General features: G+C 39.6%; 1 protein-coding gene across 4 annotated transcripts in view; it reads right to left on the reverse strand.

Moving 5' to 3' along the window:
* LOC146000352 (uncharacterized) overlaps positions 1 to 13,128 on the reverse strand; it is a 322,131-nt gene that overhangs the window by 235,907 nt on the left and 73,096 nt on the right. For 3 of the 4 annotated variants that reach the window (XM_083137896.1, XM_083137895.1, XM_083137894.1), the window contains exon 1: positions 7,956 to 8,183. The exons of the other annotated variant lie outside the window; for it this stretch is intronic. In XM_083137896.1, coding sequence (XP_082994022.1) covers positions 7,956 to 8,077 — 122 coding nt within the window. In that variant the 5' untranslated portion in view covers positions 8,078 to 8,183. Of the gene's footprint in view, positions 1 to 7,955; positions 8,184 to 13,128 lie in introns of those variants that run through there. 4 annotated transcript variants of the gene reach the window in all.

A 13,128-nucleotide genomic window follows, 5' to 3' on the forward strand; every position in this document is an offset into this window, starting at 1 on the left:
ATTATTTATGAAATGAGAAAGTGAATATTTTGTGTGCGGAAGAATTACTGGGGAAAAAAAAACGATCTTATTCGTTTTAGTAGTATTATCTTTAAGTATACTAATCTCTTGTCCGCAAGTACGAGAACTCACCAATACATTTTGATAAGCCTAACAATCTGAAATTTGTATATTCGTGTCGGGGTGGAGGTTGGTGAATTGTACCTTGTCAAAATACAATGAAAAACTGTACATGGGTCAAATTACGTACACAAAACCTCATATCTGTTTTCTCGCTGTGCTAATTTAAATTTTTGTCATTTCAAGTCACTTTTCTGTTTTTTGAACTTTAATTGCGACAATAAAAATGGCTAGCCGGCCCGCGTAACGGAGTGGTTAGCACATCGCGCTACGACGCCAGGGGTGCCAGGTTCGAATCCCGGCCTGGACATGGATGTTTGTGGGTGTCCATTCATCAATTTCATCACTCATCCCCATCTTTGCAATTAGCCAACAGTGGCACAAAAGCGACCTAAAATAAACTAAATCAATCATCAATCAATACAAATGGCTAACGAACTCATGGTAGTGATGAGGAAAGTCATATATAAACATTCATGCTGCACTCGGAATTTGAACTCAAACCTTTCGTCCAAGTGCTTCTTGTTTTTAAAGAGCGCTTTCTTAAAATTCCCTGTCTGTTTGTGTGCGCGATACGTGCACAGGCTCAACCAAAATGTTTCTTACGAACGTCAGGCTCCTGAAAAAGTATTTTGAATGACAAGATTGGTAGGAAATTGGGCGAAATAATTTAGTCCACAAGGGGATTTATGACCATTATAACACCCTTTTCCAGTTTGTATTTCTTTATTTATCATTGTCACTGTATAGTGGCTATTCACGAGTAAACAAAGCAAATCGAATGGCACAATCGATTGTGGAACTTAAGCACAGCAACTTCCGATTCAGTCTAAATGTTGCCGTAGGTAGGCAATTGAAATGCATACTTGTGGCTTTTCCCCCCTCTTTTAGTGTGTCAGATAAAATGTATCACACAAAAGTACTTAATGACAAGGAGAAGAGGTGTCCTGACAAAGTGGAGGGTTTTCCACATCCATTGGATGAGTAATTAAGAAGAAATACGGGATTATTCGAGAAGGACATACGTTTACTCCCCGCTGTTGCATTTAGCCATATTTATACATATTTAATTGCAAGTACTGGTGTCTAACACAAGACAGGCACTTAAAGCAATACATCTTTGGATACCTACAATTATGTTTCAGATCAGGACGATATATAATATATATTTTTTAATCTCGACGTTCGGTACGGTAAAAATGTCCAAATGTTCATAACGGGACATATTAGAAATTTCCTGACACACTAAGAATCTGGAATTGTACACACTATAGCCCTCCCACCCCCAAGTGGTCGTTTTTGCATTTCTTAAATAAAAGCTGCTAATTGCAAGACATTTCAGACACTTCGTATATCACACCGAGGCGTGACTCGAACCCGGGACCCATGGCGTCAAAATTCGATTCGATAAACGAACATTCCTTTATTCCTTTTCTATTATTCTCACCACCCTGCCACACCAGTCAATCGAAGTGTTGAAATCGAATGTTTAAGTGTTCTCCTTATTTCATAGGGGCGAGCCCATTTGCTTGTTTACGTGTTACCTTTTATACTCCCGCAAGCGAGTAGCTTTGTCACGGTATCTAGTGACATGTAAACGCAGTTCGATATAAATTATTTTTTGTTTATTGATTCATTTTATGCACAAACATGAAAGTGTGAGGTTTGATTTATTTTGTGAATAAACTTGTATCCGAGCCAGACGTCGGGAGTTGGGGACGAGTTTTTCTTGAGTGACAGCGGAACTGCCTTTTTCGGCTTAGAACATGACATATTTGCACCAACGCGAAGATAAGGAAAGATTATTTTCGTCGCTACCAGGCCTGAGTCGCAGCGGGCGGGCTAACCCATGTTCACGGATGACCAGAGGAATCAGCTGGAGCTCAAGCCTGCAAGGATCCAGGACGCGTCGCCGACCGCGCCTTTCAAGACAATGGACAGAGGTCATTTCCATCCCCTCTGAAACAGAAGCCAAGCCACTAGAGCGTCCTTTTCAACGGAAGAATTCGAATCTCTTATATATAGGCAGTACTATGATTCCAGACACAGTTTTTACCCGGATTTCACAGAGAGAGCATCTCCGCGCTACACTCTCGCGTGATCATTGTTTTGTGTCCGTGGACTTTGTCTCCTTACGTACCGTGAGCGAATCGCAGATAGAGGGTTACCAGTGTGCGCCTTATTTTGGTGAAGATTACGCGGTGATTTGTTTTTTGCCAAGCGTTAACTACATAATCATGGGCGGCTAAAGGAGATTGAGAAGGGAGTCTGTCGACTTCCCTGACCCCGCAACGATGCATCGCCATCTTCCGATGAAGCCAGTCAGCCAACGCCAAAGACGACATCAAAGCCAAACACTGCCCAAAGCCCGAAGGACGTCTCCAGATCGACGTTTCCAAACGAAGCCCGGCACCAGAGAGAGATGATGGCAGATCGACGTCCAATTGATGCCCGACACTGGAGAGATTCCTGACCGGCGCGTGACCACGTACATCCGACGCTAGTGGCAAGAGGAACGCCCGAAGTACTAAGGAGGTGCAAGTACACCAGATCGTCGCAATTATTCTTCGTCGCGATCGACCTCGGAGGACAATTTCGCCACAAAGGAACCGTGTGCAAGTCCCGCGTCCAGGAGAGATGAATGACCGCGCCATGTAGCAGAGTCTGGTACAGTATACTTCAGAGGGTCTCATGTACATGTAAACGTGCGTCGTTAGTATCAACACCGTACAGTTAACGCCGAAGTCTCACTTATTCGCAAAGTTACTCAGGAAAACCCAAACCTAACTTCCGCGTCTAAAAATTGTTTTGGTATTGTTATAAAAAAGGGTAATTTCATGTTCTGATGTTCTAATTTAATTGTCTGCATTCAGGGTTAGAAGCTCCATTTCATTTTTTTAATATTTAGTATAAATTGTCAAAGTGTGCTCCATTTCTTGTGTAACCGACCGCCCCGTCGCGCCATTTAATTTGTCAATAGTTGACTGATGAGTCCTTTTTAATTGTGGAAAGCGTAGTTGTTTTTATTGCAAGGTCGTGTGCGTGAAATAGTATTATTTGTTGCATAGTGGTTTTTAAGGTAATTTTTGCTCGCGCCGACGATTGATTAGTGTATTCCGGCAGCTGGAGCCAATTAAGTTTTTGCATCACTATGTAATTGAGTAGTTGTTCTCATTGGACGAGAGAGGCTTGTGTGTAATACCCCCGTCCGAGAAACTTGTATAAAGTCGTGCTTACGACTCGATGCGTACGAAAGATTTAACCACGCCGACCCAATTGTCTTAGTTAACCGCTTTCCGAGGGCTGGCACTTAAGTTAATTTAAAAGAGCACAGGAGCTGGCAGACAAATGCCCTAAATTCACATAAAGGTTTGAAAAATTAAAAGGAATGATATGTTAATGAGATCCATGATTTGTATCCATACTTCACATGTAAAAATACCTCATGTGTGTGAAAGAGAGATAGAGTGAATGTTGTGAGAGTGAGGAGGCTTTGTAAACAGTTGTTGATTGCAATATTTTTTTGTTGTTACAATATATATTCACTTTTTACCGTTCGTCAGTGTTGTTATTTGACGTTTTTCAGGTACCGGATATTATGCTATTAGTGTGTTATGAATGTTCGAATCTACATATCAAAGGTAAACAAAACAGTGTAACTTTCCAAGGTATTAATCTCCGCCTCGCAATGGTATGACAATAAACGACCGTCTCAGTACCGAACTTGATAACTGGACCGTGAGTCACGACCGGTTTCCCGTACACATAACGACGTTTGGCCCCGTGCCGGGGTATGATTGACACGTCATTTCGGGGACCGTGAGTGCACCCGTTACAGCTTTAGGCTGGCATAGCCTAGGTTCGATCCCTTAGTGTGCAGAAAACATCTAGAACAAATGTCCACTTCAAGGGCTGACTGAAGCTGAAATACAATAGTAAACCAGATAGAACATTGGGTTCGAAACTGGATTTTATCACATAGGGTCACTTGTCGACTAGTCCACACCAAATGTAAAAATATGATCGACAAAAATTGTTTCAATGGTGAGTCATATGCAACATACAGTACATTAAAAAAAATGCGACCACGTTACAAACGACAACAAACATAATGCGCCTGAATTTAAGAAAAGCATTCCATGTCTCACCAAGTGAGTTGGAAAGTCAAGATACCGCTTCAAATCTGATCCAAAGTGCCTGCGAAACGGAACCAGAAATTGGACGATAGTGCGAGGCCAAGCGACGTACGTTGTAATCTACAGTAAAGCATTTCCCCTTTGTATTCCAGTCACAACTCATCTTCATCGTCGCGATTAATGAGTATCGAGATAGAAAAGCGACGAAAAACAATCGAAATAGTACATTGTTTCAGAAGTTTCAGACAGATTTCAGTCAATAACTTAGAAACTGTTGAGGATAGCAACTTGCGGTATTTCGTACTGCAATCTTCAGCTCAAAAATGTTCTGTGTACTCCGCGAGATGTCTGTAGTAGCGTAATGAAAGTGCGGCACAAAGCCCAGTGTGTACCCCGCCGCCTTCCCGATCCACCGAATTTACGCCACTGGATTTTCTTTTCCTCGTGTATACCAGTAAAGCGCTACCATTGAAGTGCTGTGGCGCAGGATCAGAGGCGCAATACAAGATAATTGACTACTGGCTACATATTCTGTGGAGAACTAAAGGAACCATTGTTGAGATGGAGATTAAAAATAAAACTTTTTGAGTTGCTTATTGCAATGGAAGAAACCTTAAGTAACTATCTTTAATAGTCTTTTTAGTTATTAATGACTGAAATCCATCAGTCTTGGGTACACTTCTGGTGAAAATACATTAATCTCGTAATCATTTAATGATGTTTATTATGCTCTAAGAAAGGAAGAGAAACAAAATATAGGCGTTGATGGGGCGAAGATCATAAAGGAAATGCAATATGCAAACTGTAAACACTCGATTTAAAATTCAATACTTTGTACGGGCAAAAAATAGCAAACATTTTGTGTAGAAAAATATACTACTAATAATGTTTGAGTTGGTGTTTTAAGTCCCCTTTATGCACAGATAGGCTAATCGGGACTGGACCAACAGTTTAAAGTGGGATCCGAACCACTATGTACCTCCAGCGATCGAACCAGGGACCCCTTGATTACAAGGTGACGAGGCTACCACTGCGCCATCGGGGAGGGCCCTACTAATCATGTTAAACCGTAAGTAGTGCCATTATCATTAAGCTGTAAATAAACATGGCAGCTGATATTTTGCAAACTAAAATTAAAAAATTGCCAAAATTCAGCTACAAACATCATAAAAAATATTTTAAGTTACAGTTAGTTATAGAGTACATCCAGAATGTTTTATTTTCACTAGAAGAAAAGTTACTGAAATTATGGTTTCATTAACACACTCAACCAAAATTACCATATATAGCCTACAGTATCAGAAACAGAAAAAAATATGTTTGCATATAATTTTTTATTTGCTTTAATCAAGCTCTTCACATATTCTACAGGGCTGTTTATTATATGTATGGTGCCAAAAACCATACAAGTAATTTTAAGTGTTTTTTTTATAAAAAAAATTAAATAAATAAAAAAATCATAATAAAAATTACATTTTTATCCACCCTCAACAAGTACAAATTCAATTCAGCAATACCCCATGCCTAGGAGCAACAACTTTCCAATACGAAATTTGGGCATTCAATACGCTCGGCAACCGTTCAACTACTTATCGACACTTCACGAAGACAGACAGTTACGACATGACTGTTCATAAGTACCCTAATAAACAGTCAACAACATTAAACTTATCAGCATAAACAGTCACAGCATTTACCGACAAAACTATTTATTTCCAGTGTAAAAAAAATGGGAGAGGTGGAAAGGCCATGAACCAGTTTCTCTGAACTTATCGGTAGCGACGGAAAACTCCAGGTCCCGGGAATGTGGCGGAGATAGTTTCTCACTATTTCTGAGAGTTTTGTCTTCGTTTACGTCACTCCTGACCCGAACTTCGATCACAATCCTATCCTTGCTGACGTCAAAAAGATGGTCTGGGTTCGTCATAGCTTTCCCTGATCACACAAACCAAACAATAAGAAACACAAAATGCACGTGGACATTCGGTAAACAAGAGCCTGTGCTGTAAAGTTTTTCGTATTCGAATGCCAACAGTAAGAAGGGGGTACTGAGATCGTTACCCGAGGGGTAAGCCCCACCACCACCACTCTCAAGCCCACCACCTCTAGTTTTTCGATTTTTTAACTGTAATTTTTTTTATAAAAAACTGAAAATAAATTACATTGTTCCCTAAGGTGTTTACAATATTTCTGTATTATTAATGTTCATAAAAACATATATGTAAAGTACATAGGGGCAAAATTCACTTGGTGGCCACCCCCTTTGGAGTAGTGTTATTAGACTCACTCTAGAATTTTTTGGTAGTTATGGTATTTTTTGTAATTATTATACTTAATATTATATAACTGCACCTAAATAAACAAAAAAGCATTGATAAAAATTAATATGTTTTTGTGAGTTTTAGTGAATGATGAAATTTGTGTGCGACACTCATGTAATAATTTGAAATTTTTGATTAATAATGGTAAGATTTGCAATTATTATTATTTATAAATGACTGCACTTATATAAACAACAAAAGAAGCAGTCATTCAATAACAGAATTGTTTCTTCAATTGTAGTGATAAAAATTTAGGTGGGCCTGTGAGCCCCCCCGCCCTCAGGTAAGTAAGTTTCTCGTACGGCAAATCCCCAATGCAAACCTGTTAATGTAGCTGTGTTTAACTTTCAAGGCAGTTAGTGCAAACAATAACAATATTCTCAATTACCGTTAAGCAACGGATATGCCAACATAGTGGCTTAGGGATTTGTGACTTTTATGTTGCAAACTGCAATGAAATTACCGCACCACACAATACGTTTTGTTTGTAAGAGAAACCTTCTGAACTTGCATATCATATGCACGAATATCACTTCTCCCATTTTAAATTCACGGCTACATTAAAAATTTCCAAGCATGTTTCACCATAACAGATTATTCTATTCCATTAATTCTCCTGTGGCACTGCTTCGACACATATTCCAGCACTGTAAACTGAAATATAATTGCAATAATTCGTTTTCATTATGTTATACACAACTGCGTTGTCAGGTTAACTAGTTATGGTCAATTATATTTTTTATGATCGAAGAACAAAATGCGGTATTGAACAATTCATTGCCTTCAAATTTAATAAGGTGCTACTTTGTGCAAATGCTAAAGCTTACCTAAATGCTTGATGCCGATAATAACACTAATATTTAATTGTTTAGCCATTTGTGATTGATTCTCTGTTGTAACTGACATTGCACTTCATTTTTCATACATTTTTCTTAATGTTTTTGAAAAAACGTGTGATTTGTGTCAAAACGTTCAGCAATGAAAATTTTGTCACTAAGAAGAAACCAGATTGTTTTAAATACTGGTCATGTATTGGAGGTTTGTTTAAAACTGAATGATTGATTGATTTTATTTCTTAGCTTTTCTGCCACTTTTGGCTAATTGTGAAGATGAAGTTGAATGGCGATTGGATAATCACACACATAAGGACAGCACACAACACGAGTCCCACGCAGGATTATACTAGTCGTGCATTCAAACGCCAGAGCCTCGTTAGTCTGGAAAATGTAGTCCAGGGTGTACTACGTGGAAGGGAGGTTGACATTTGGGTGTCTCCGCAAAGGGTCATCCCTTATATCCCGGTGTTTGTTTATAAGATCTTAAGGCTGCAACAACCACTGTTATGAAAACGTCGCAGTCAAACGATGGAAGGACTTACCGCTGCCAATTGCCATCTTGATGGAGAGAGAATTCAGGATAATCAACGAAGAAGGGCGGAGTAGGCCAAGAACAGCCGCTCGAGTCTGTTTCATCCGGAGGGAAATAGTTCTTCCAAACCATCGCCTCGAACTTGTTTCCGACAGAATTAATTACCTTCCGCAACACTCCACGCCTTGCCCAGGAGCAGCTATGACACACTCGCGTCAAACGTCTACCTCTTCCCCACGCACTGGACGCACTGCACCTCCACCAGCCTTGTCCATTGTCTTTCCTCACGGACAATCATCTTCCACTACCCCGGCATTAATCAAGGCCAGGCAAGGCCAAGTACTTGGGATTCGATCCTTGCGGCAATGACCAATCCCAACTTAAAAGGCAGGAAACTGCGAATAACAAGCGCCATCGGTGACATTGAAAGCTGGACAGGTGAAAATAAACGCCTCGGAGCATAACAGATCCGTGCGCTCTTTAGAACTACCATTGCCCCTGTCATCTTCAATTGGAAAAGACAAAGAACTGTTGATTCGTCCAGTTAATTGACAAATATTTTGTAAATAAACATTAGCTCAACAGACAGAGCTGATAGTATCCCTCAGCTGTAGAATTTTATGCACACTTTTTTTCACTGTTACAATGTTAAACCCCCGCTAAATAATGTTAAACCCCCGATAAATCCTAGGATTGGAAAATCGGTTCATAATTTCCACTTTTCCACTTCAGACGTTGATCCATCGAACATGTCAAAGAATTCTCATTTGTGGGTATATTTTTACATACGAATTGTAAAATAACTCAGTTACCACATAAAAAAAATATAATTTCGTACTTACATTATTTCAAGCTCACCGTAGTTTCGGAATACAAGCACAAATTGACTTTCTTACCTGTGAGAGAAAGAAAAGTATTTTAATACACTTATTAAAAAAATGTTGAAAGTAGAAACAAAACTTAATTTATTAATAACAACAAACATACTGATTTTAAAGGTATAAATACTTTCGTTCTACTTATTCCTATGTATATAGACAGCCGGACGTTATCAAAAGTTCATGCAAAGGCTCATTCATATTTTATGCGTGTATGGGTGGAAATCTTATTTTTCAAACTATAACGTTTAAAATGCTTAAGTTCCACAGTGCACTATACAATATTGTTTACATAAAAATTATGCTCCCGGCATAAATCAGAACAATTATTAGATTCTTATTTAAAACACAGGGTTACAATAAAAATAAAAATAAAGTATTTTTCTCAAAATGAACATCGGATACACGTCTCCTTGTAAAGTGTTTGTATCAAGGATATTACAGACTATATAAAGTACGATCGCAGCCATATCGACCAACGGGATCCTAAACGATGGATTTATAAAATATCAAAACTTAATTAGAAAAAAAGCACCGAACACATACAGCAAAAGCATGTACGAAAAGTCTAGCAGCGTCGTCGTTGGTCATCAAATCAGAACAGAGTTCATGTACGGTGAAATATTAGTGTATAATTACCAATATATTAGATTGTGATCAGATGGCTAGACTGCACAATCGACCCTTGTGTTTTACCGTTTGAAAGTAAAAAAAAATTATTGTGCGCTAATAGTACGTATTTAACACTTCGAATTGCCACTGTGCATTTCTCAATTTGAAGCTACATTTCTATGAAATAATTTTAAAAAATACTACTAGATTACTTGCCATAGCAGGTTTCCTTGAACCTAATCCATGTTGTAAACACACAGTATTGCCAGGTCGAACTTTGGTTTTCAACTGGAATATGCGAATTTCCCATGGGATTCAACTTTTTGAAAATCATGTTTTCATTCGTATTTTTTCATGTTTTCATTCAAAGGGACTCTATAGAAAAAGGCGGGGCCGGGGTAGCGGTAGGGAGCGGTAGGTCAATTACCCCAGGGGTGGAACCCGGAATCGGGGGGCAATTAATACTACTTTTTTTCCACTTCCAATTGTTTCCTCACCTTATAATTTTACATTTCTGGAATCCTTGATTCATACCCTTTCCAACGATGTATCAAACATATTTCTATTAAGAAGGGTCGATTCGACATCCTTACCGATCAGATCTAGCTACCTCTAGTTCTAGAAATGCATAAGTAAACCTTACCCCATGTATATAATGTCAACTGTCCAGTTTGCACGACAGATGTGTGAAAGAGAAAATCGTCCTACAACAATGTAAACACAGACCAGGACATGAAAAGAGTTCACAGTAACACAATAAGAGGGCAGGGTAACAAATGTTGCCCAAACTTCCAAAAATCCAAAACCAAGGATCGGATCGGATTGATTTCGTGTTTAAAGTCCACTTTATGCACAGTAAGGCTAATCGGGACTGGACCTACAGTTTGAAGTGGGATTCGAACCACTATGTGCCTCCACCGGGTATCGAACCCGGGACAAGGATCGGATCGGACAGAGCAATACAATGTGAGAAGCACACATGGACATGATAAAAAGCCTCTCCTTTTTAATATTTTAGATTAGTTCTTGCCTAATAGTTGAATTGGAACTGAAATCACTTTCAGGTAGCAGAATATCCGAAAGTATGGTGTTTTCTGGTTAATTTTCTTGGGTCTTTCTCCCCAGATAATGTCCAAATTCGATTCGTTCACGACAAGTCGACGTTGGAATCACGACACATCGGCCGACATCTTGATATGGAGATGCATCTCTCCACGGTACCTGAGTAGCAGCTAAGTATTATGTATGTCGCTAGCTTGAAAGCACGTATGTTTACCAAATGATGTCACTCTGTACACAGCGCTCGAGAAGCTTCTTAAAGCCGCACAAGCAGGTGTTAAACCAACACTTAAAACTTCTCTTGACGACCTAGTTAGTTACTCTTGTCTGGACGGTCCCTCAACGGCCACACGCGTCGAGGAATACATTAAACGGATAACTGAATCTAAATGTACCCTGTGCTTACTCTAACAGGACGAAATTCACGTTTGACTTTGGGATTTCCGAGGAAATTCAAGGACCAAAATCCGTTGATGTGCCAGTTTCAATTTTTAGATTCTCTTTTAAAGTCAAGAATTACATGGTATTACGGAAACTTCAAGATGATTTTGAGCAGCACAGCAAAATAATATCTTCTCGGCTCACCAGTTGCGGGAACGTCAAAAATATATTTTAACCACAAGTTCTGTCAAAGTTAAGAATATCCCGCCAGAGCCTTTATTTCAGAAACTAAGAATATTTTGTCAGATCATTTACTGCGGCAAAGAAGAATATCTTGCCACAGCTCTGTTGTGGCAAAGACAAGAATATCTTGACTATTCATCTCTTGCAGCATAAATGACAGTTCATGCATTGCAACTGCAAAAATATCTTATTACCACCAGCTGTGGCAACGTCAAAAATATCTTAGCACCACCAGCTGTGGCAACGTCTAGGATATTTTAGAACCACCAGCTGTGGCAACGTCTAGGATATCTTAGAACCACCAGCTGTGGCAACGTCAAGGATATCTTAGAACCACCAGCTGTGGCAACGTCAAGGATATCTTAGAACCACCAGCTGTGGCAACGTCAAGGATATCTTAGAACCACCAGCTGTGGCAACGTCAAGGATATCTTAGAATCACCAGCTGTGGCAACGTCGAGGATATCTTAGAATCACCAGCTGTGGCAACGTCGAGGATATCTTAGAACCACCAGCTGTGGTAACGTCAATGATATCTTAGAACCACCAGCTGTGGTAACGTCAATGATATCTTAGAACCACCAGCTGTGGCAACGTCAATGATATCTTAGAACCACCAGCTGTGGCAACGTCAAGAATATCTTAGAACCACCAGCTGTGGCAACGTCAAGAATATCTTAGAACTACTAGTTGTGGCAACATCATGAATATCTTAGAACTACTAATTGTGGAAACGTCAAGAATATCTTAGAGCCACCAGCTGTGGCAACGTCAAGAATATCTTAGAACCACCAGATGTGGCAAAGTCAAGAATATCTTAGAACTACTAATTGTGGCAACGTCAAGAACATCTTAGAGCCACCAGCTGTGGCAACGTCAAGAATATCTTAGAACCACCAGATGTGGCAACGTTTTAGTATCTTAGAACCACTAATTGTGGCAACGTCAAGGATATCTTAGAACCGCTAGTTGCGGCAGCGTCAAGAATATCTTAGAACCACTAATTGTTGCAACGTCAATAATGTTTTAGATAACAAGCTGTGGCAACGTCATTAATATCTTAGAACCAACGACTAGTTGTGGCAACGACAAGAATATTTTAGAACAAGCTGTGGCGAGTCAAGAATGAATTAGTACCATTAGTTGTGGCAACGACAATAATATCTTTTCAGATTATCTATTGCAGCAAACAATAACATCAGCTGCGGCAAAGTCAAGAATATCTTGTCAGCTCAAATCCCAAGAATGGGGATGAATAATGGTTAGTTGATAAAAGGGACACTTATGAAGGAATATCCATTCATAGTCGTGTATTTGAACCCGGAGTGAGTGAGATTGCGAGTCGACTACTCAACACGTTCGGCTATCCTGGCAGGATACGTTATTTTACATATTTTACATCAATACATTTATTTCAATTTTCAGGCCATTGGCTGTCATGGATATTACTAAATTGAATACAATCTGAGTTACATTACGATAGACCGTCTTCGTGTTAATTACAAAAAAGAAGCGACTTGATCAAGGTCGTGTTTACAGGAACATCTTCGATCTTCCCGATAGAAAATACGACGGAATTGCAATACGGTGCTATTCTCATAATGAAGGTGAACAGGAGTATGCGTGGATGGATAATCGAGTTTCAATCTGCCTGCGTTAAGATAATATCGAATGCGTGCGACTTATCACGTGTGATTATATAGTTTGCATATTTCAAGGCTGAGTTCCAAGAAATAGGCAAATTCGAAGAGTCCGAAGTTATCCAAATCGGTTAGGTGAACAGTTTTGTTTTGTTGTATTTTTTATTGCTCGTGCGTAACAGAAGGCATTTCTTCCCAAGGCATTCTGCCTCCCCGATGGCGCAGTAGTAGCGTCGTCGCCTTGTAATCAAGGGGTCCCAGGTTCGATACCCGTGGTTCGGATCGCTCTTTAAACTGTAGGTCCAGTCCCGATTAGGCTTACTGTGCATAAAGTGGACTTAAAACACCAACTCAATCAATCACAAGGCGT

Source organism: Lepisma saccharinum, chromosome 16 (assembly GCF_977018435.1).
Source record: "Lepisma saccharinum chromosome 16, izLepSacc3.1, whole genome shotgun sequence".
In the NCBI taxonomy this organism is placed as follows: domain Eukaryota; kingdom Metazoa; phylum Arthropoda; class Insecta; order Zygentoma; family Lepismatidae; genus Lepisma; species Lepisma saccharinum.